At 35.5% G+C, this 25,866-nt stretch overlaps 1 protein-coding gene across 1 annotated transcript in view; it reads left to right on the top strand.

The window, feature by feature from the left end:
- Window positions 1-25,866, top strand: part of DCDC1 (doublecortin domain containing 1) — a 382,580-nt gene that overhangs the window by 4,360 nt on the left and 352,354 nt on the right. The window contains exons 2-3 of the mRNA XM_088789501.1: window positions 638-697; window positions 18,055-18,224. Of these exons, the coding sequence (XP_088645627.1) occupies window positions 18,061-18,224 (164 nt within the window). The 5' untranslated portion in view covers window positions 638-697; window positions 18,055-18,060. The remainder of the gene's footprint in view (window positions 1-637; window positions 698-18,054; window positions 18,225-25,866) is intronic.

The following is a 25,866-nucleotide window of genomic DNA, read 5'->3' as shown; positions in this document are numbered from 1 at the left end:
AGAACAACTTAGAATCTACTGGGAAGATAGAAAAACAACCAAGAATTAATTAGTGATGAGGTAAAATACACACACATACACGCACGCACGCACACACACTGATATAGTACATATAGAGCTTTCATTCACTTACTCATTCAATCAACAAGTATTTATTGAGTGTTTACTTTATGTCCCACACTCTATTACAAGAGACACAAGACAGAGTTGGCTGTAGTCCTTTTAAAAGCTTCGAGTTTATCTGGGTAGACAATTAAACAAGCAACTGAAATAACTGTGGGAAGTACTATGCCAGAGGAAGTCCAGGGACTGTGATAGTTAATAACTTGTTGTAGTTACAGAAATAGAATAAGGCAGATTACTTGAATGATTGAAATCCCTGAATCAAAGTGAGGCTAATCCAAGAAGACGTATGAAGTGTTAAGTTTAATATTTTGACTGAGCGGAGAGATGAATGGCTAGAATTAGAGAAACTTCCTTTTTTCTTTTTGGCAGAGTATTATAAAGCTTTAGACAGTATTGAGAATCAGCTCTAATGAACAACCCTACCTCATCTTTTAGAAATGTTTTTTTTACTTTTGCATTTTTCCCCTTGTTGGTTGTCTTCACTCGATCTATTCTCTTGTCTTTTCAACAGTAATCATCAACGAACTTTGAGTTTGAGTAAGGCAGTGCACTAAGCAAGAGAGACAAAGAGGCAAATACTTTTCACTGTCACCACACCACACCTGTTACTGTGTTTTTCTTGTATGTTTGTTTTACTTCAATTGTGTCAATGTTCTTTCAAGCTTGTTTCACACCTTTTTTGGGTCTTTATCTTATCTGGGATTTTCTTTTTGTTCCTGTCTTCCTAACTTCTTCATGTCTGATGTTTCACTCTTTCTATGAACCTATTAAATGTACTGTATATAATCCATCTTATATTTCTCTTTAGTAATACCAACTTTTTATTTTCCCAATTCACCTCTTTACCCCTCTCTGGTTGTTCTTATGACCACTGTGACTTCTCTGTGAGCTTTCCAGTTCTCTCGAAGTTTGAACCTTGTAATGATGTCTTCCAGCCATGTGGTGATACACATTTATATGCTCTTTTTAAAAAGCATTCTCCCTTTTCCATTTCAGTTTTTAAACCTAAATTTTTTGAAATTTAATTTTGTTTTTGTCATGTAATTGACTCGCAGAAGATAGGTTAATCTGAATGATCAATGGGTGTTAATTTGTGGGTTAAAATGTGTTATACAGTTGATAGGAAGTCTGTTTAAGTCAATTAGAGAATATAATGAAGGTGTTCCCAGAGCGTTAGGGAACCTTTGGAAGTTAGCTTGGAATTCACTCTAGTTTATCAACAATGGTACCTGGCTGAACTTGTCATTGAGTTTAGGCTTATACATTTGTTTATATTCCAATACATATGAATAGGTCTATGTGTTTAAAATAAGTTTGACTTTATTACTAAGCTACTAACTGGACTATATAACAAAACATTTCTGGGTTGTTTGTTTGTTTATGCCTAGTTGTTTTTAAAACTAGTGTCTTTATAACAGTTTCTTTTTTTTTTTTAATACAGTACAAATTTAATTTGGTTTGTTTTCCTCTCAAATTATTTGAAGAAACATTTTAGTGTTGGTTAATATCTGCACAAATTTCAAAATAGTTGATATTATACAGAGTGTAATATTATGCTCAATTTCAATAGTTGAATATAATATTTGTATAATGATTATTTAAGATGAATGAAGCATTGCCACTTCTACAGTTCAAATCTAAAGAGATATGAGGGTAAATATCAAATTTGAAAATATATTCTTCACTTAGTATCAGGGTTACTATAGCACTATTTTTTATTACTTGAGTCAGCATACTAGTAATAAACACATTTAGCATTTCGGCTACTTGCAGTCTTTCAGTTTAATTATTTAGAGACTGATGAAAAACAAATCTTATATGCTAAAGGGATTTCTGCAATGATGGATTAGATGCCAAAATAATGAAACCACACAGCTTAAAAAATATACTGAAGAATACATCTTTTCTGATGAATTTCTACAAAAATATCATATTTTAAAAATATTTTAAGCAATTCAAAGTATTACTTTTTAATCTATTGTAGAAGCACCATGAGTATAGTCTTTCGTAGCTCATTAGCAATTTCTTTAATGAGTTTTTTTGTGTGATAGATAAAGTAACAGACAAATGACAGATTGTTTGCCTTTAATGATTTCCCTGTTTCAAGTCCATTACAAAGCAATTAGAAATCTGACAGCATTTTCACTCTGCATTACTGATCATCGAAAGTGATGAGGAATGAGAGGTGATGAATATTAATTGTATATTTTCATATGATTATCATAAATTATTACCTTGTCTGATGTGCTGCAGGTGAAGCAGGAGCATTAGAGAAAGACAGTCAGATATATTAATTTGAAAGGCTATATGATTTTTAAAAATCTTTGTCTATAATGTAAATCCTATTCTGCAATGCTAGTCTATAAATATTAAATTAATTTTGTTTAGTGTCTATCTGTGTTTGGGGTAACTTAAATAAGTTTTCTTATTTCAGTATAAGAAAAGGAAAAATTATTCCACAGTACAATGTACATATAGGTATTTAAATTTAGAATTTTAAAACTCTTAATTTAGAAAATGAGAGTGAATTTTATTGAGATATATATATATATATATATATATATATATATATATATAATATTCAGATATATCAATATAGAGAAAGATATACTTAGAAATTGATCTTAGTCTCAAGTTAAAGTCAGGTAATCTTGGAAAAGAGAAGTAAAACAAAAAATTTTAACCAAATATAAAAGGAGGTTTTACTAGATCCTTTGTAACAGTTCTTTCGGTCTTAGTCCAAGGTATATCCTGTGTCCCCAGCTTCTTACTTTAGATAGATAAAGCTCCACCCATCATCAGGACTTAAGTGCTGTTATTACTTGGTTCCCAGCCTTGGACTTAGAGCAAAGTTTGGTCCAGAAACCAGATAATAGTTTTCAGTACAGGGAGAATTGGCAAACTTAAAGCATTTGAAAAGATTAGAAATATATTTGGTAAGTTATATTTTGGTATCTCTCTATAGATATTAGTTGAGAATCAATACATAATGAATTGAATTGAATTTCATTGCATTAAAGAGACGATGTCTGGCTTCAGTACTGTCTTTTGACCTTCTTGCTATGGTTTGCTCTGTGGTTTATATACCATCTCTTACAGAGGCATGCCATCCTGGATCCATCTCTGTTTTTGAAGGTCATAATCTATATGATTATGGATTAATAAAAATGGATTATTTGCATCCTTAGAAATTCTCCTTATTTTATATTCAACATTATATATTCCCATTATATATATGTATATAGATAGATAGATGATATAGATACAGATATATAGATATAGATATATAGATATATAGATATATAGATATATAGATATATATTCATATTAAAAGTAAAATTGGCAACCTTCACAAATGAACTTTTCATGTTCTGAAAAGTTGTGGAGAGCCATCTGAAATTCATTACATGTTTGCTCAGGGAAAAGTCAGATATCATAATGATTAAAGCAAATTATTAGTTAAAAGGGTCAAGACCCTAGCAGTTAGTAGCCCAATTTAATAATATTTTTACTGGGTAAGCTTTTTGAATATATCATTCTTGATGTCTTATGACCTCCTAAGATTTTGTTCCACAGCGACCTCCTTCATCTATAGAGCAGATTCAACTACTGTATTTCCCCGAAAATAAAACCGGGTCTCATATTAATTTTTGCTCCAAAGGATGCAACAGGGCCAATTTTCATGGGATGTCTTATTTTTTCATGTACAACAATCTACATTTATTCAAATACAGTCATGTCATCTTCTGGAACATCGTCATAACATACTAAATGCGTCCGTATGGCTGACGATCTTAACTGGGGCTTATTTTGAGGGTAGGGCTTATTTTCGGGGAAACACAGTAGCACACTTTACAGAATCAAAATGGTAATTCCCAGCGCTGCCAACTCCTTTCCTTCTCTTTCTCCTTTTCTTCTCTTTCCCCTTTTAACATACCACCAGCCAACATAGGTACTTGACTTTTGGATAAAGTCTCCACTTTTTCCCTGAAAGGAATTGGTTTAGAAATCTTACATATTTTTCCTAGGGCAGAGAGCAGCTACTCATAGCTGAGTTCATAGGAACCTGGGCTGTCTGACTATGGCAGTGTTAGCAGATCTACAGCTGAGGAAACAAACACTCCTAAATTGTAAATTGTAAATAGCTGCATCTTCTCTGATATCAAGGTGTTTTTGGAACACATTCCATCTTAGACAGTGCAGGATGTAGAGCAAAATACAAAAGTGAGGACTACTGTTTATAATAAGCACTTTCACATTTCTTGTATAACAATCCATATATGATCCACATAACAATCCTATAAAGTAGGCAAGTGTAGGGACAGAGTCCCAGAGAGCAGTTTCCAGGCTCTCGGCCTAATGTGGACAGGTGCTGACTCAGGTAGTAGATGGCCGTCAGCTGTGACTAGTTGGCCATCAGCTGTAACCAGTTAGCCATTAGCCACTAATATAACTGCCGTAGCTACACTAGCAGGCATGGATTGCGGCTAGCAAGGGGGGGTCATTGGTTGGCAGAGAAGCGGACTTTGGATTGCGGTTAGCAAGTGGGGTTAGCAAGCGTGGATGGTGGATTGTGGATCATGTGGATCCTATTTCCTGTGTTGCACCCAGTCGCCAATGAGACTGGGGTGCAGGAAGATCCCCTCTTAGGGTACTGGCGGATATTTGCTTTTGTGTCTTGACCAGCCACCATCGAGAATATAGTGGTATGAGCCCTTATCCATGGCTCTGTTGGTGCTCCCTTTTGGCCTCACCACTTCCTGCATTCTGTGTGGAGAGTGAGACCTGAGTCCCTGCATGACAGATGGTGCAGCGAGCAGGGTACGGTGCCGGCCACAGCTCTCCGAAGGGCAGTGGAGCAGTTTGTGCCTACGAACCCTCTGTCTCAGGAAGCCCATGAGAAGGAGCTGCCAGAGAGCTGGACCCCCGTGGAGGGGTGGAAACACGTGGACTGTTCTCCAACCAGCGTAGGCCTGAGAAAGCGAAGGTCATTGCGGCCGTGTGGATTGGGAAGTGCTTGCTGAGGCAGCCCAGGTGCGGGACTTGTAATCCCAGGAGGAAACGCTTGCTGAGTCCTCGGTGGAGGATGCAGGTGAGGTCAAGGTCATCCCTCACCCCCAGGTTGGGGAGGACTTGCAGCCCTCGCCCTGCAGAGCAGGCACACGTTGTGGGGCCAGTCCACAGCCCTGGTGAATGACTGTGGGCTATGGGGAATTGCCTTCCATCCCTGATTTGATGGACCACTTGACTGGTTGCTTGGGAACATGCCACCATGTGGTAGAACTGGCGGATATTTGCTTCCTGTGTCTCGCCCGGCCGCCAGCAAGACTGTGGTGCAGGAAGACCCCTTGTTGGAGTGCAGGCGGATGTTTACTTCCTGTGTCTCAAATGGCCGCCATCAAGAATATGTAGGCACCTTGGCTGTGAGCTATTATTGTTACATTACAGTACCCTGAGGAACCCTGGCTGTGCCCAGAAAGACTGGCGGTACCCTGAGAACCCTGGCTGTGCTCAGAGGGTAGGTGGACAATGAAGGCTACCCTGGGACATTACTTGGACTGGACTGAAACTTTTTCTCATGAGCTGGGTTCCTGATACATGGCACCTTGCGGAAGACGCTAATCATGTAGATTGTGAGGCAAGACCCTGGAGGGGTAGAATGTGGGAACAGAATCCCAGAGAGCAGTTTCCAGGCTCTTGGCCTCACGTGTGAAGTTGCTGGCTCAGGTAGTAGATGCCCATCAGCTGTGACTTGTTAGCCATTAGCTGTAACCAGTTAGCCATTAGCCATTAATATAACTGCTGTGGCTACGCTAGCAAGCGTGGATTGCGGCTAGCAAGTGGGGTTAGCAAGCATGGATGGTAGATTGCGGATCGTGTGGATCCTACTTCCTGTGTCTTGCCCGGCCACCGTGAGACTGGGGTGCAGGAAGACCCCACTCTTGTGGTACTGGTGGATGTTTACTTTTGTGTCTCAACCAGCCGCCAAGAGAATATAGTGGTATGAACCCCCCATCCATGGCTCTGTTGGTGTTCCTTTTTGGCCTCACCATATCTTGTGTTCTTGTGCGGGGAGCGGGAGGTGAGACCCAGCATTACAGTAAGGCAGATTCTATTGATATACACGTAAGGAAATAAGACTGGGAAGGGACAGAGGCAAGATGCAAGATTCAAGCTCAAGTCAGCTGACACCACATCTTTGGCATTTTTGTCACACTACATTAGCTCCTACATGTGAAAGCTCTAAATGGCTACAATTTTAGAGATGGAAGAACTTTAGAGTTCCCCATTCTATCATTCCTCTGTGCCTTTTTTAGACAGAAAATGAACCCCAAAATGTTTAGCATGTTCCCCAGTTCTGGCCCCAAACTAAGATCCGAACTGCAGGCCTTCTTGGCCCAGGTCCAGTGGTCTTAAATACAGTTCATTGGCTTCATGTGTGCTGAAGCTGCAGGATTATTATTATTTTTTTTAGTTTATTTTTTTCTTCAGTTATTAAAATAAATAATTGGTTATAGTCCTGGCTTGGTAAGTATAAATATTCTCCCCTTGTTCTTACTGTTTTTTAGTTATAAAATGAAATCAGTTATGTCTGACGAAACTCTTTGATAATGCACGTATCTCCACTAAACATTCTGGACTGTCCTAGGTGAAGAGAGGGAGAAAAAGATGGACTGCCTTGTATTGAGAGAGCAGAGGGAGATTACTTACCTCCCGCCCCTCCCACCCCCGACTCTTTCCTTCTTGATGCCCCAAGAGGCATGCTTCCCTCTCTAATTTGAGAGCATCCCTGATTGATTAATTCCAAGGTATTTAGGTTTAAAAAGATTGTTAAGATTGAACAAACAATTCAGTACCCAATTTTTTCTTTCTAAGATATATAGATTATTATTTTTATTGTTAACAGAGGTTGGGAAAATAGAGATGTTAATTATATAATGAGTAACAACAATTCTCCTGGTCCAAGAGGAAGCTCAGTTCAACAGTGTTGGCTCTTGACTGATTTCTAACAGACCAGATGTTTGACTTTTCCCAGCTGGGGTCTCTTTCTGCCATCCTTGTGCTTCTAATCCCCTTGAGTACTAAGCAGCTGCTCACGGGATACACAAGAAGATAATTCTTGAAAATTGGGTTCGTTTCTTGACTCTACACCTTGATCTTCTTTACATTATCTGATCTAACCAAGTAACAGCTATTCTTCACATTCTTCAAGTTTCCAGTCTGTTATGCGCACTTATATTTAAACACCACTCTGTTTAGTTACCCCTTTCTCTAGTCATATGAGTAGAAGATCCTTTTAATTAATTCACAAAGTTTTCCCTCTCAAAATTTCTGCCTAAAATGGGTGCAGCACCACTTAATTGATGCAAGTCATTTTAGATCCCTAGGGAAAAGAAAGGTTAACAAGGTGGAAAGAAAACTAAGGGAATACATGTTTTAAATTTCAGGGATCTCAGGGATCTGATGTGATGGAGCTAAAACATAAAGGAGGCCAAGATTCCTGACAAGTCATCAGTAAAGATATTGACTCAGTTCTGAAACAGGTTCTCAAGAAAGAGATGTGTCTATAGCCATTGGTTTAGCATCGAAGCCAGTTTTTAAATCCTTTTCTTCTTAAACCACTTGTTTTCCATACTGGATTGGGGAATAGAATAAAAAGGCTTACAACATTGAAACAGGTTATGCTGTTCACTTTTTACTTGATAATATGACCTGTCATTCTGTCAGAAAAAGATACTAAGTTCATCTGGCATATTTGGCTTTTCAAATACTCTGTTGGTTATTTTCCAGTATTTTTTGAGCTTCTAGGTGTTACTAATTGATTGTTTAATTTGTTTTTGCGTATTCCCAGGTTAAACTAAACTGTCTAATTACCAAAACCATTTTCCCTTCCTTTTAAAGATGGGAATGTTTTCCCTTTTGCAGTCTCCGGGGACATTTCGCATTACTTTAAGATGGTGAATGCAGGGGGAAATAGTTGGAAAAAACAGAAATAAAAAGATGATATTCTTTTTTCGTTTTGCAGTAGTCACATAATTCTTGTGACCTATTCTATTCTATTTTGATAGTCATAAATATTTGACTAATATTTTAATTCACTCTTTGGACTTCTTAAAGTTTAAATTTACTATCCTCCCCCAGGGCCATGGGGAAGAGGATGGTGGTGGCGACTGATTTCTCTTCAGTAAAAGTATAGGATCAGGCACATGCTTGCTGACAATGCTCTTCTTGCAAGCTGGTTCAGTCAATCCTTAGACATTACAGTACGTGGAGGGGATTTTGTTTTGTTTTGTTTTTGCTTTTTTTTTTTAATCAAGGAGTGAGCCCAAGGTGAGTCCTAGAGCACTGTTTTGTCACCTCATATTCGGTGCCCTGCCTAGATGGTGAGCTTTAAAAATTTTTAAATTCTCACTCTGGGAAAATGTTACATAATAATTGTTAATGAAACAAATTGGAAGTCTAAATGTATGTATTCAGATTTGAAGGATTTGTTTCCCACTAATAGATGAGCAACTTTGCTTTTCTGATTGGGTGGCTTACCAGTACCTTTGAGTAGATTTCAATCTTCACATCATGGCTTATAGGACTGCTTCCCCTCTCCAGCCCTATAGAAGGTATGCTAACCCCTCTTAAGCTTTAAGTATAAAATTCAGAGCATTTTATCAATATGCATTCTGTGTCATCTACGATACCTGTAAATAGGAAGATTGTATTTTAATAAAGGAAGAGGTGAAGGAAAGAACTCTTTAAATTTCAATTCAGTACATTGGCATAAACATTTTCGGACCATTTATTGAAGGAGTAACTCATGGGTTAGCATTAAACTTCTTGGGCTTCTTTGTGATCAAAAGGACTGTCAGCTTTCCACAGTCAAGTGTTACATTTAATGAATGTGAATAATAAACTTATGCAAAATAAAAGAGAATTTAATGCTTGGGAGGAAAAGATGTTTATGCAATTTTACCCTTACAAAAGAACTGACCATTAAAGTAATACAGAATGAAAGGAGTTTTTTTCCTGTATTCATGTTGGAAAATTGACATAAAAACCTTACGGTTTCCCATACGGCATTTAAAAACTTTTTTGAGCCTGCAGTACTGCTATGTGATAATCTTACATTTCTAAAGATTAAGTGTTTCTTGCTCTAAAATGGGAGCTGAAGCAAGGGTTGAATAACCATTTACCTATAAAATATGCATATTTATGAAAAAAGTGTATACATTTGAAAAATTGCATGTATTTTCATGGTCCTATTTACTTGTTACTATGGCAGCCACCACACTGCCTAGTATTTATGTTGTCTAAGACTCAGAGCACCTTTTCAAAAAAATAAATATGCCAGAACCATGTATTGTATTTACTTTGGTGTTTAGAAAAAGTGTTTATTCTAATGCATATTTTTGAAGAAAATAGCAATAAATAATGTAAACTTCAGCTTGGCTTAAATGGTACCTTTTCTTGTAGTATGTTTTTAAAATCCAAATAATTACATTTTTTCTTGTTCTTGTTATAAAAATCAGAATAAAGTCTAGAAATAATGCATTTTTAAAACTCAAAACTCGAGTCAATCTTGGAAGGTGGTCTCTTGATTTTTCTTATGTTTATGACTTAATATTTTTATTCATAACAAATTTCTGAAACTATAAAACATGAACACAGGCAAAATATTTTAATGCTAGCTAATAAATCAGAAAATGTAAATAGTTTGCATTTCTGATTACAGATGGTTCTTTAATGCGAACAAAAGACTTAAATTTTGTATTTAAAATGAAAGGCATAGCTGCTATGATTTTTCTTGGTTTAATTATTTAAATTGTTTTCTGACATGTGTGATACATAAATGTAATTTCTTAATGTTAAATATCGGAATGAAAATCATGAAGCATAAAATCAGACATGTTTCATGTCACATATTACCTGTTAAGAAAAACTGCAATACAACATTTAGGTTCAACAGAATAGTGAGCATATTGTTTCTGATACTTGTAAACAGGATGGATCTGTAGTTTCACAGTTTATGTTGACAGTAGCTTCGTGGGAAATGTAATTATCAAATAAATTATAACATGTCCTAGTATTAAGATTATGAATAGTAATTTTAATTGCCTTTTGAAGATAATTGGGTATGTTCTCATAAGTATAGCGGAAAGGTGGCATTGGGCTAATTAGATATTTTGAACTTAGTTATCTTTAAAATATCTAGAAGTTTAACATATATATTCTATATTTTAGGAATTTCTTCTTTAAATGGTTTCCTAAGTAGAATTAAAATAATTTATAGTCCATAAAATCTCATGATTATTCCTTGATTTTCCTTCCTGAGTATTGAGATGATGAAAAATTTAAAAAATGGTAACTTTAAAAATGAATTTTTACTACCAGTTAGAAAATTATTCTAAAATTGGTAAGATTAAGGAATATTTTGCAAAAATCTTCTCCCATTCAGTTGGTTGCCTCTTCATTTTGTCGATGGTTCCTTTTGCTGTGCAGAAGCTTTTTAAGTTTGATAGAGTCCCATTCATTTGTTTTAGCTTTTAGTTCCCTTGCCTTTGGAGTCAGATTCGTAAAATGTTCATTGAACCCAAAGTCCATAAGTTTAGTACCTGTGTTTTCTTCTATGCAGTTTATTGCTTCAGGTCTTATGCTTAGGTCTTTGATCCATTTTGAGTTAATTTTGGTACATGGTGACAGATAGCAGTCCAGTTTCATTCTTTTGCATGTGGCTTTCCAGTTCTACCAGCACCATTTATGGAAGAGGCTGTCTGTTCTCTGTTGTATGTTTTTTGCTTTTTTGTCAAAAATTATCTGTCCTTATTTATGTCGGTTTATTTCTGGGTTCTCAGTTCTATTCCATTGGTCTGTGTGTCTGTTTTTCTCCCAGTACCATGCTGTTTTGATGATTGTAGCCCTGTAGTACAAGCTGAAGTCGGGAGTGTGATACCTCCAGCATTGTTCTTTTTTCTTAGGATTGATTTGGCTATTCAGGGTCTTTTGTGGTTCCATACAAATCTGATGATTTTTTGTTCTATTTCTTTAAAAAATGCCATTGGGATTTTGATGGAGATTGCATTAAATCTGTATATTGCTTTGGGTAATACGGCCATTTTAACTATGTTAATTCTTCCTAATATCCAAAATATACAAAGAACTCATATAACTCAACAATAACAACAACATAAAAAACAAACAACCCAATTGAAAAATGGGCAGAGGACCTGAAGAAGCATTTCTCCAAAGAGGACATACAAATGGCAAATGGACATATGAAAAAATGCTCAAAATCACTAATCATCAGAGAAATGCACATAAAAACCACAGTGAGATATCACCTCATCCCAGTTAGAATGGCTATCATCAACAAGATATATAGTAACAAGTGTTGGAGAGGCTATGGAGACAAAGGAACCTATGTGGTGGGAATGCATATTAGTGCAGCCATTATGGAAGGCAGTGTGGATGTTCCTCAAAAAATGAAGACTAGAATTACCATATGACCCAGCAAGCCATCTCCTGGGTATCTACCCAAAAAATCTGAAAACATTTATCCATAAATACATGTGTACTCCAAGGTTCATTGCAACTTTATTTACGGTGGCCAAGACATGGAAACCACCAAAATGTCCTTCGATAGATGAATTGATAAATATATATATAATTTTATATGTGGTATATATAATACACAATGGAATACTATTCGGCGGTAAGAAAAGATGAAATAGTACCATTTGTGACAACATGGATGGATCTTGAGATTAGAATGCTAAGCGAAGTAAGTCAGACAGAAAAAATAGAGAACCATATGATTTCACTGATATGTGGCATATAAAACTGAAAACAAAAGAAGACAAACAAATGAAGAAACAAAAACTCATAGACAGAGATAATAGTTTAGTGGTTACCAGAGGGTAAGGGGGGAGAGGGGTGGTAGATGAGAGTAAAGGGCATCAAATATTTGGTGATGGAAGGAGAACTGACTCTGGGTGGTGAACACACAATGTGATACATAGATGATGTATTACAGAATTGTACACCTGAAACCTATGTAACTTTACTAACAATTGTCACCCTGATAAACTTTAAAAGAAAGAAAGAAAGAAAGAAATACTTTATTTCACTAATGGTGCTGTTAGATGGCCTTCCACACACTGTTTCTAGTAGTTTTACGAATTGGTACATTTCTAAAAAGCAATTCAATTTTGAAATATATGTCATCAACCTTAAAATCATAGTGTTCATACACATTGATCCAGGATGTTAACTTCTGCAACTTCTTAAACAACTATTCAGTGGTATGGTCAAAGGTATGTACAAGAACCACAGCTTTATTTATAATTGGAAGCATTTGGAGCAACTAGGCTAGGATATTAAACAAGTGATAAAAAAAAATTATGTTTTCAACAAATATTTAATATTGTAGACTAGTCACATTAAGTAAACACAGCTGTATGTAAAAGACTATATCTATAAAATCATAGATGAAAGTCTGAAACAAATATTCAACAAGTATAATGGTAGCTAACTCTCCAAGGATAGGAGATTATAGGGGATTTTTTAATACTTTCTTTTCTATTCTTAATATGCAGTTATTATCAGTCATGTTGTTTTTAATCAGACAAGTTAATTAAAATTGTATTTACATTCATTATAGTGAAAGTTCAACTAGTGGAGGAACCATATTGTCTTGTTCAACATTGAATTCATTGTGTTTTTTTAAATCTGGAACTAGCTGTTACTCAAATAAATATTTGATGAATGGATGGATGATAGGATCAGGATTAGCAAAGTGATTTTAGGGAAAACACACTTGGAGGGCCACAAAGATGCCTTCTTTATGTTGGAGTAAACTTGATTTGTTTATCATAACACTAGATGACAAGATAAAAAAGTGATAAGAATATGCAAGACCTGCTGTGCTAACCATAGTTCTCCTGTGGTAGCACAGAATAAGGCAAAAGCTAGATGACTGAGTTTTATCCTCCTACATTTAGTTAGTATAGTTGTATAATTATAGCTTATTAGAACAAAACAAACAAGCAAAACCCTTTATCATTGAAATTCCAACAGGAAAAATAGCATGTAAGAACATTAACAAGCTCTTCTTCAATAGTTGGAAATTTTACATCCTTTCTTTTTCTCCTTAAACTTATATTTCTACTCCATTTCTTCCATTGAGTTTTATCTTTTATGCTTGGAAGTCTTTTATAGGCCACTCTATCATACAACAACAACAAATTAAAAAGTGTCCTGTGACCATAAGGTTGTAAGTATTGAAAAATTTCCTCAGGATTGAGTTTTTATTGTAATCATTTTTACTCTACAGTTATTCAAAGCAGCATGAATATATTATCATTTTTCATATTTATTAAATGTAAAAAGTAAAATTTATTGAAAATGTATATATTAATGATATAGATTGATGGGGGACACTTATAATTTCTTCACTAAGGGAATAGTGGAGTTGGCCCTTGATCTGAGACCCTGGAATGGGCATAAAAGGATTGCCTCTTTTCTGTGAAATGACAGAATGGAGACTTTCCAAGGACAAACTTGAGTTGAAGCGGGCAGCTTTTGGGGCAGTTGCATTTTAGCAAAGCATACATATGAAAGGCAAGGATCTGGAAATCGACTTGCTTAAAACTATCCACACTTCCATGCCCCTTGGAGAGTCTCCAGATGCTGTTTGTAACTGGTACTGAGTGCCCCAACTTGAGACCATCAAGCCTCGTCTTCAATAGCTGACATATGGTACCTATTGAGTGCCAAGTGCATCAACTTTATGAAGTGGCTACTCTTCTTAACCCCATTTTACAGATGAAGAAACTGATTCACAAAGAGGTTGTGACTTGTCCGAAGTGTCACAGCGACTAAGTGGGCAGTAGGGATCTAAACCCAGACACTGGCTCCGCAATCCAGGGTCATAGCTACTGTACACTTGAATGCCTTTTTCTTAAAAAAAAAAGAAAAAGAAAAAGAAAAAGAAAAAAAGTTGGAAAAGAAAACGTGGAGGTAGGCATGAAAGGAAAGCTTATATTTATGTAAAATTTCTAAGAGATGGGAAGTAAAGGAAAAAAATAGTGCTTTTTCAGCGTGTCAGAGAATAAACTATGCATGAGTTAATTAAACGAAGGCAGTGCCTTTATCTGTACTCTACTAAAATAGCATAGTATTATGTCAGTCAAATTAAAATTAACACATTTTTATTTCTTTTATTTCTAATTAACAGTTAATTCTCATTTAATTAGTAATGTGCAGGAATGTTATCTGAAAACCTATTGTATTCTGCATATTCTTCTTAACCTGTTAATATGTTCTACTTTTAGTGAGGATGACACTGTTTTTATAGTAACATTACAGAAGAAATATTGCATTTAATAATGGTAATGATTTCACACGTACATAGCTCCTTTCACCTAAAAGCATCCTGAAACTATTTTACATGGGAAAAAAAATAAAACTATACCCATCACTAAAATGATTACCTCCTTTTATGAATATTAGGATTGTGATCATGCATAAGTAAAAAGTAAAACTAATGCTATATATCGAGATATTTTTGAATAGTTCAGTGCAAGTTTTTATTTTTAAATAATTGGATTATATAATAAACACCTGAAGACAATCAAGGGATTTTGTTCTGCAAGGCGATTTACTCTGTAATCATACAATTTTGCCTTGCTCTACACGGCTGGATTTTTCACTTATAAGTATTCCCCAATTAGGAAGGACTTGACCTGTGGAAGAACTGAACAGGCAGTAGTTGTTAGGAAGCCGGAGAAGAGAACCTCAGCTCTCCTGTTGTGAGAAGCTGAAAGGGGAAGGGAGAGTATGAAGGCCAACAGCGCTTTGGTCTCCAGTTGGAATCCCAGAGGAGTGCCAGACAGAGAAAAGTACCCTCTCTTATTAAACTATGCAGAAACATCTTTTCTTACTGTGATTCAGATTCATCTAACAGTTATTGGATGCCTACCATGTGCCAAGCACTGTGCCAAATGCTTTCACATTCACCATTTTATTGAATTCTCATAACCACATGGATAACCCAGTTTTGCAAATGAAAGGACTATAGCTCAGAAAGGTTATAATCCCTAAGGTCACGTAGCTAGAAGACGGTATAGAGTGACAGGACCCTTCTCTTATGTATTATAGGTATGTATTCCTCCATAACACTTATATGTTATGTTATAGTTATTATATTCCTTCCTATGTTTAATTAGCATCCTACTCTTTGAGCTTCCTGTGTCTTGCAGATTATGTAAGAACCGTAGGAGTTAATCATAGTTCAAAAGGGAAATCCTCTCGATGCCCTCTCCCAAATGAGGAAGAGCCCTGGCAGTGGTCCATTTGTCTATTGGTTGGTGCTCCTGGTGCTGTTGCTGTTGCTGTGGTTGCCATCGCTTCTTGGCAACCCACATCACCACTGATGATTCCATTGCACTCGTCATCTGACTGGCTCTACTGGTCTGTGCTTAAGGAAAATCTTTCTGGCTCCAGTTCTTAGCTCAGCCTTGCAAGCTGACATGGGCTTTGAAAGAGGGATATTAGAGCTCTACAGAGAAACAGAACCTATGTGAATGTGGGGGGGGGGGGGGGACTGACGGGAGGAGGGGAGATTAATTGATTTACTTGAAGGAATCGGCTCATGGATTGTAGAAACTTGGTGAGTCTAAAAGGCCCAAAGCCCCAAATTACTGGATTCTCAGTTAAATTAAATTCCAAGCCATCGCACTGTTCTCATTTCCTTGCTCTAAGCCAATACCATGTATTGGAGGTTTTTGAAAACAACCGAGTTCAAGAGATATCAGGAGTTGTAGAATTGGGTTCAACTGCAAACAGCAAAGACCCAAATTAACATTCTTTTGAACAAGCTACAAGTTTATTTTTTACGTAACAGTCTGAAGGTAGGTAGTCCAGGGTTCATATGGCCCTCTGTATTGTCAGAGATTCAGGCTCCTTCTGTCGTCCGTGGTGCAGGGCTTTCATTCCTAGTGTCATATCAAAGTTGAAGATGACCAATGTGGTGCCAGCCTTCATGTTTTCATTACAGGTCGCAGAAAGGAGGAAAAAGAAGGGCAAACTCATTTGCATGGATCATTCCACTATTATCTCATTGGCCAGATTCGTTCACTGAGCCCTACCTAGCTGCAAGGAAGACTGGAAAATAGTCGTTATTTGGCAGCCATATGCCTCAGTCAAAAATCAGGGATTCCAGTATCAGAAAAAGGATGGAGTGGATATTGGCAGATAGTTGGCAGTCTCTGACACAAAGAGTTTATAAAAGTATTAAAAGATATTAATATGTGGACAAATCAGGACATTGAAATGCAGTCATTTTGATACATTTGATGCATTCTTAACAAAGAAAGCAAAATTACCTTTTTTAAAAAATGTTACCTCCCTGCTCCGAACACTCCATGGGCTCTCCAAATAAGGAGCTAACAGTGTCCTACAAGGCCGATGTTATCTCTGCCCCCTCCCTTACCCTTCTATCTGCATGCCTACTAGATTCCTTCCCTCCTGTTCATCTATTCATCTACTCGCTGTTCCTTCCTCACACCTGCAGGGCCTTCTCATTCTTCTTACTCTTGGATGTTGTATGGCTAACTCCCTTGCCTCTTTTAAACCTTTGTCCAGATATTGCCACCTCAATGAGACCTGTGCTGACAAACCTGTTTAAAATTGCAATTCCCTCCACCTCCATACTCCCAATCTACCTTCCGGATCATTATTTTTTCCAAAGCATTTGTCTCCTAATATCTTAACAATTTGCTTATTTCTTATGCTTATTGTTTATCATCTGCCCCTACTAGGATGTAAGTTTCAAAAGGGCACAATATTTTTTTCTGCTTTATTCACTGAGAAATTCTAAGTGTCTAGAGCAATGCCAAGTGTTCAATAAATAATCTGTGCATGAGTGAATGAATGCTTTTATTTTAGAATAGCAGTAAAAAGATTAAAAGCAGTATTTATTTTTTACCTTGCAAGTTATATTCTTCCCTTAGTAGTAGTATGTCATGTTACCCTCCTTCTCATGGTAGGATACATCAGAGATGAGACCTCGTAGCTATTTTTATCAACATTGTGAGTGGGTGACTATACCCTAGAAAGAACCCTATAACATTCTTTGATATTATTTCTATGGGCATGTTGTTTTGGTCTTAAGAAAATTTGGGTTGTGTGTAGCATTACTCAAGATTTCTAGGTTGTAAATAAGAGAATCCCAACTCACACTAGCTTAAGGAAGACAAAAAGTCTGTTGGCTCATATACCCAGGAGACTCAAGAGATGCTGGTTGTTTTTAATAGCTGGTTTCAGGGATTCAGATGTCATCAGGAATCTCTCTCACTTCTTAATCTCTCTCCATCTCTCACTTTTGCTTTCATCTGTTTTGGCTTCATTCTCAATGGTGGAGGTTTACGTTGTTCTTAAAGCTAGTAGAACAGAGCACTGCTTTGGTTTCTTCATTGGAACTCTGATTTAGCAATTGCTGTGTCTGGGGAAGGCACTTTGACTAGTCTCGGACACACTCATGTCCCTGCCTGGAAAGCAAGGCCACATAATTTACAGTCCCAGCAGAATCAGGAGGAAGGGAGGGTCCAAAAAGGAAAGGATGAAGGGAAGGACCCCCCCCCCAAAAAAAAAGATTATGCTACACTTTCCAATAACATATTCCTCATGTTAAGTTATGTATATAATAAGCAGCTTTCTATCAAACTACAAAAATTAAAATGGTTTGCAACAAATTATCATTTTTTTCCTTTCTTAAATAGGATTATACCAAAAACAGATTTATGATTGTGTCTTCATCGAGACTCTCATATCTTTTCATTTCTAATGAGATTTCACATTTAGCAACTGCTGCCCAGCCTCACTTTATAACCCAGGAGGATTTCACATTTCAAATTAAATAACATTTGTCCTCATTTTTAGCTGAAAATGGCAAAAATAGAGACAGAAGATCACAGAGCCGCACTTTCTCAGTCTCCTTTATCACCCTGGAGTAAAGCCACGGAAGTATCACAGCAAAGCAACTCTGAAGGCACCTACAGTGGGGATACTGTTCACCCGACTTACAAACATGTGGCAAATGATGTACCAAGGTAAGAATATCATGTCAGCAGCTTCAACTGAATTCTGAAGATGATAAAAGTGCTTCTCGAAAGTTGTCTATCTAAACACTCAAAATTTGGTGGAGATTATGATGTCAGTAATAACTCGGAGATGTGATGGGCTATGAAGATTGTTGTCTGAGTTAGAGTCCTTCAATGTTTCCTGTTTTATGGGAAGTAAAAAGATAGGTGAGGCAGTGAATGAAAATGATCCCTGGAGCCTGACTTGGAAAGGTAGCATAGTGATAATGACAAGAATGGCAGGGCAGCTAGGAGGTCCTATGCGCCAGTTAACCTGCAGTGTATTTATTTAGTTCTCAAAACAACCCTGGGAGGAATATAAGGCAGATAGTATTTTAAACATCTCCATTTCACCTATGAGAAGAAAAAGACCTAGGGAAGTTAATTAACTTAACCAAGACCTCACAGTTGGTAAGTAGAGAAGGTATGGTTTGAATCCATATGGACTAATTCCGTAACCAGAACCCTTCACTATTATATTTTACCACAGTTCTCAGAAATATAAAGCAGAGGAGACAGAAGTGATTTTTTTTTCTTCTCTATTTTAAAATGAAAGAATGAAAAAGTATCTGTCAGGTATTGATGAACTATTAGCTGGCTAAATGTGATCCCATTGTCTTTATGTTAAATAGAAAATGTAGACTATAAGAGCATTAAAGAATGTATTTGTAAATTGGAGATTATGTTAATCTTGTAGAAATGCTAGGTCATATTTATATCTTAGAACAGTTGGATTGTTTTTGTATGTGTCACTAAGCTTAGATAAAAGTGAAATCCAGACTTTCAGCTCATCTTTGTTTTGCCTTATTCCTCTGAGTTATGAGTGCATACTGTGTTTGCAGTGTGTAAGATCATTTACACAGTGTACTAGCTACATGGCTAGATAATTTTTTAGAAAATCATTATCCTGTAGTTATATTGTAGAGACATACGTTACTCTTGATAGTGTTTTTCCCAATAAGACAATGGAAAAAAATTCTAAATAAGATTTTTAGGTATTTCCTGATACAAATGCCAATGCTAATATCATGTGTATTTGCACCTTTTTATTGCCTTCAGAATTTATTTTTACCAGTTTTCCTTTTCAAAATAGTACTACATTCACTTTTGTTCCAACTATCTTTTGTGCAATTTTAGATTTTTTTTTCTGTTAAAGCTAACTGTAATTTCACTTACTCAGTTTTGTTTCTGCCTTTTTTCTCATTTTCTTTCTTTGATTCTGAATCTCTTCAACTACTTCTGTCATTTTAAAAAAATATTTCAGTCTTTCTTTCTTGTGAGACTTTCCTATCATCTGTTTTTGAGTTTGTTTCTGTATGCTTCTATTTCTTTGTCTGAATCCTAATGTCTTTTCTGTGACTATTGCCTGTTACCATCAACTTTGATTATGATGTACCTAGAAAATTAAGTAACCCTCCTCTTGGCAATCTAATGGAAAGTCAAAGACAATGCCTAGAGGTCTTTTATTTTCATGAAAAATAAAATGAGTTTCAACCTGAAAAGGGTCAAGTTCATAAAGGCTAATGATAATCAAAGATCCGTTGGTATTAATATGATTATGAGAGAGAGGCAATTTTCTCTATGAGTAAAGACATTTTCACCCTGATTGAGGTTAAAACTTCTCTTGTCTCGTTCTTGTTTTCCTTGGCACCTTTCTTCCACCATCTTTGTGCTCTTTTTATGAGAAATAATTATTAAAATGTAGTCAATTTGTATTTCTTTACGTATATCACAGATTGTGCTTTTCTTCACTAAATAACACATTGTACATTTAATAAAATATGCCCACCTGTATTAAATCCATTCATTACAACTGTACAGTAATCAGTTACTTTATTTTCATGTTACCGTGTTTCCCCAAAAATAAGACCTAGCTGGGCAATCAGCTCTAATGCGTCTTTTGAAGCAAAAATTAATATAAGACCTGGTTTTATTTTACTATAATATAAGACCAGGTATAATATAATATAATATAATATAATATAATATAATATAATATAATATAATATATTGTATTATCTTATATTATATTGTATAATATAATGTAATATAATATAATATCCGGTCCTATTTTAATTTTTGCTCCAAAAGACGCATTAGAGCCAATTGTCTGGCTAGGTCTTATTTTCGGGGAAACATGGTAGTATCTGATGCTATTAATTTACTCTTTATTCTATTTACAGCATCCACTCTACTTTTCTCTCTTTCTTGTATTCTTTCAATATTTTCCTCTATCACTTTATGCTACATTTATTTGTAATAGAGTGAAAACTGCTGTGCCAGAATCCTTCCTCCAAGAAAACTAATCACCAACAGTGTAAATGAGTTCAACACATTGTGCCAAAGGTCTCATTCTCCCATGTTATGACTTACCACCAGGAGGTCAGATGACTGCAAATTCTAGCCCCATTCCTGTGGCAACTTCCAGGAAAGCAGCACAGTGGAAAACTTTTCCTACCCAGTTGTAGTCTGATCTATCCCAGGTGACCTGGAACAGCGAATCAGCCTTGGAGACATAGAGGGAAGAATCAATTATTTTTGGTAACAGTACCTAGGGGCTGTTCTGCCATATTTATAGAAGGTATCTCCAAATGCTAAGTGGAAGATTTCCAAATTAAAATCGCATTTTAAAATTAAGAGAATGTTGTAAACAATTAATATCTCTATCTCACATGTGCAATATTTTGTTTTAATGATTTTTAGCTGATGATCTTCTAAGGATGTAATTTCAGGATTTTTAGAATACAAAGTTATAGTACTTTTTTATCCGGCTTATAACTAAGTATATTACCAACTCTTAATTCCCTGAGGGGGCAAATTATTTTTTAGTACACTAAATTAAAACTTCAATTAGTTTTAAGAGTGAATTACCAACGATTTTTTGTTAAAGATTATCTGTGTTGCTTTTTCATAGACAAATCTTGCTTTCAAGGAGACTAATTGTGTTTCATTTATTTACTCACTTTTTATGTCATCTTAGTTATCTTGGATATTTTTAATTGGAATGAGTCTTCGAAATATAAACATTGGGTAAATTTGCCTTTTCTAGGAATAATTTAAATTTAGTAATTTCATCATTCCAAAGATGAACTGTCAGTTCCCACCATAGACTAGGTGGCAGAAGGGTGTGAGGGGGAGACAGCAATAGTGAATGAAGCAATGCAACACCTCCATTGTTCTCAGCCTCTGTTACCCAACAAATTACACTTCCCCTAGTTCATAATTTTTTTCAAATTTTTTCTTCAAGCTTTAAGAAAAAAACGCTACAGGTCTAAACATTAATATATATTTTCCTCTAAAAGTGTTAAAGCCTAGTAATTTCTTTTTGAAAATTTAAATTTCCTCTGGAAAATTTATATGTAATATCTATACATTCCCCCAATTTTAGGTTTAAGATGTACCTTATTTTTATTCCTTTTTACTTGGGCACAAGCAGAAGTATTCTTTTTTCCTTTGGGTGGGATGACTTACCCCCTAATACTATACAAATTTTAGAAATTGTTCTTTTTGTTTATAATTTCCTCCTACAAAAGCAAATAAGTTCAATTTTACAAACATTCAATATCTCCTGTAGAGTATATACTCATATATAGTTTGGCCATAATACATTGGTTGTTATTCAGTTACTGAGTTGTAAGTAAAAATTTGACATATTATGTGGTATGAAATAACCAAAAATTGCTCTGCAATTGAGATGCCCTTACCAATAGTTCTAGGCCAAACTAGAATTATAGTTTCTTCTGGTGTTGAAAATAATATATGAAGGAATTGTTCACTTTTATTATTAATCTTCTATGATGTTTAAATGCTATTTAATGTAACAATTGTAGAAAGTTATTTATATCTTTAGAGATTATTCGTTCCCTCAAGTTGGGGAAGTTTCATGAACTCTTTGTGCTTTGTGTACTCCAGAGATTTTATGCAAGCTTACATTCACTGAACATAAGTGGGCTTATTTCTTTTATTGGTTGCATTCCAGTATTTTAAGCTGGTGATTTATTATTGAATGTACTTTGAGTCATTTTCCTTTATGTTTACATTTTCTTATTTGTATTTATTCCAATTAGAGAGTTTAATTACCATTAGAATGGTAATAGGATAAAGATAAGTTTTACAAATGACAATATTAAAAAAAAACCATAACTTTTCAGGAAGGCTTAAGTGCCATAAGAATATAAAGCAAGAAATATATGCTTGTCAAATATATAGTATAAATAAATAATTTAGATGAAAATGGTTCACTACATTTAACAAAGAGACTACCAAATAATGACGGGCTAAAGAATGGTTGTTAGATTTGATGTACTTCATTGTATATTGTAAGTAATTGCTATCCATAAAAATTCTATGGCTTTTGTATAAAAAAAAGAGACATTTTGACAGGCAACAGTGGTATGAAGTGACAGCAAGTACAAATCCTTGGCAACTGTCATTATCCTGCTGTTGAATTCACATCCAAATTGTGTGATAACTTAGACCTGCATGTTTGTTATTGAGCCATGATGTGTCAAAGTAGCCACACTTCCTATTTATGAATAGAATTATTAGCTACCTGCAGAATTCTGTCATAGAAATCTAAACTCACCAAAAATGTTTAGTGTTTCAAAAAGGTGGGAAGTAATGAATTCTGTGTCATTTTATGCTTATGCTGATATTTCTTTTTTTTTCTGATATTTCTGTTGAAATGCTTTTTATTAAGGCAGAATTTTTAGAAGATACCATATTCATTTATATTTTAGCCCATTATGAAATTACTCAAAATTTGTAAAGATTTCAAATAAAACTACTAGTGAAGCACACATGATTAGAAAGCTCATTGTATAAGTTCGACTACTGTTAGAAAGTAACAGAAAACGCAACTGAAAGTGACTTTAAAAATGAGGAACTAACTCAACAAGGTCTTCAGAAGCAGGGCGATTCTAGTGTTCAAGTCAGTGGTTCAGCAGTGTTATCAAAGAGTGTGGCTTCATACCTTTCCCACCGCCATCCTCTGAATATTGGCTAGATCCTTGGGTTTGACACTTCCTGCCCACAAAATGGCTTGTCACATGCTCACTCAACAATTTCCGATAAAGATAGATGTTTGATCACTTACATCTCTTTTTCATTATGGAAAAAAAAAAAAAAAAAAAAAAGTCTTTCCCCAGAAGACTTCTCCGTCATGTCCCACTGGCCAAAATTGGATCACAAGCTGATTCCTTAACCTGCAAGGGGCAAGGGAAATGCAATTACCATCACTGGCGTTAGGCCACTGAGGAGTCACCCACTGGAGCTGATCAGGGGATATCTTCCATGGGCATATAAAGAAGATGAATCCTCAAACATAACTGGCTCTTGGGGGCGGCCAGGTGGCTCAGTTGGTTAGAGCGGGAGCTCTGAATTATAGGGTTGCTGGTTCGATGCCCACAACTAGATTGAAGACAACGAGCTGCTGCTGAGCTTCCTGAGGGGTGGCTAGATGGCTCAGTTGGTTAGAGCGGGAGCTCTCAACAACAAGGTTGCCGGTTCAATTCCCACATGGGATGGTGGGCTGTGCCCCCTGTAACTAACGATTGAAAACAGCAACTGGTTTTGGAGCTGAGCTGCGCCCTCCACAACTAGACTGAAGGACAACGACTTGGAGCTGATGGGCCCTGGAGAAACACACTGTTCACCAAAAAAATAAAAAAACCACACACACACACATAACTGACTTTTTATCTAAGATGCCAAAAATTGGAGGAATGACTGCTAGATATAATTAGTATTACCCAATATAACTCTAGGCTTGAACAATATTATATTTCTTAAATTACATTTGTTTCTTGTCAGTGGCATTTTTGTGACATTTTTGCATGATGTTGTAATTTAAAAGAATAATTCCTATATCAATCACTGGTTGATTTCCTGTGGAAGTGTAAAATATGTAAAGCAAGGGTCTTACCTTTGCAGAATGGGATACAAAATCATCTGAAATCACATAACAAATCACAAAGCAAACATATCAACATAAAAAACAGTATATTAGTTCATACACAGGACCTGAAGGAATGATTGGGAATAAGATTGACTAGGATCTGGTGGGGTTAACTCCTCTCATGTGTCTTGGCAGCTTGTACAGTTTTGTTCCAGCCTTCTCTCTATATCCCTGACTCCTGAATTTCAGCCTTAGTAGCCAGGACGTTTTCTTCACAGCACTAATGATAGTCAGTAATGGTAAATGTATACTGGGACTATTTGTTTAACATTTTCTCTTCCACTAGACAATTATTGTTATGAAAGAGGGTTCTAGAAAATGTAAGCCCTGAGTTCAGGTTAACATTTATTAAATACTTATTGAAAGATGTACAATGATGGCTATAGATTAGTTGAGTAAACACCATTAGCAAAGAGTCATACAGGTTAGAACTCCGGAGGTAACGTGCTGCAGTTACAGCTGAGGGATGTTACAGGGGCAATGAGCAGTATCACCAATAATAATTATTGATAATTATTAGATCGACAAGCATGACTTTATTAGGCGTTTTCCTCAAATTGCTATAAAAAGCCACTAAAATTCACTAATGCCATTAAAGCAAAGGCAATTAGAAGAAAAATTGCTTTTGTCAAAACTCGAGTCATACCCTTAAATCTCATCGTGGTCTATTTATCTGCTTTTTCTATACTTCTCCCTGAGCATATTTTCTTATACTTTTAAACCTCACATCTTGACTTGGTCGTTGCCTTGTGAAGCAAAAATTGTAAATTAGATGTAATGAAAAATCACAGAAAGTAAAGCATAATTAAATACTAGCTGGGGATATCACAGGGCTTGTAAATCCCACACTGTATAAGCTTTGTCCCTGATAACCTGTTTGATTATAGTAGAAAGCCAGTAAGATGAGGTGTATAGTATTGTTTGAGAAAAGGATAAATGCTTATTTAGTCTCTTCATATGCCTGTGTAATTCTGTGATTTATCATATCCATTGCAGCATGTAGAAGTTGTTTAAAAGATTTATTTACCTAAAGTTTGATAATTTTTAATTAACTGATAGTCTTTGTCCATTATGCTTTAAGGTTAAATTTTGACATGTTTTAATTCATCTTCCTCTAAGCACACATAAAATTCTTAAATATTTATATAGTTTATATACATATAACCCACAACCACATTTGTTTTATCTTTGTTATGATCTAATTTCTAATAAATTATTCAAATTGCTAAAATAAATAATCTTTTTTCAATAACTTACAATAAGCTCACTGAGCAGTAAAGTAGCTTATGTTTTTTAAAAGAAACATACCAGAACATTCACATCCAAGTGAATGCTTCCCCCCACCATTCTTTAAAATGTCCACTTTAGGAAGGAGTTTATTCTAATAATAATGCATTATAATCCCAAAGCATTTTTTTTTAGTTCCACTTTGGATTTTCCCATCAGAATCTGTGGCAAATTCTCTTAAATATTCTCAGTATTGAATGATGAAAATTACATTAGACAATTCCTTAGACAATGACAATTATGCGTACTTAAGTAATTACATTAGAATTTTCCATTAAATAATATATCTGCATCTAAATTTGATATAAAAAATGGATAATAAAACCTGGGTAATTGTATAGCTAGTATAGTGTGCAGAAATTTAATATG

This window comes from Rhinolophus sinicus, chromosome 14, assembly GCF_057876585.1.
Source record: "Rhinolophus sinicus isolate RSI-liver-muscle chromosome 14, RSI-T2T, whole genome shotgun sequence".
Taxonomy (NCBI): domain Eukaryota; kingdom Metazoa; phylum Chordata; class Mammalia; order Chiroptera; family Rhinolophidae; genus Rhinolophus; species Rhinolophus sinicus.
The sequence above is the reverse complement of the archived record's forward strand: the minus strand, read 5'-3'. Positions and strand labels throughout refer to the sequence as shown.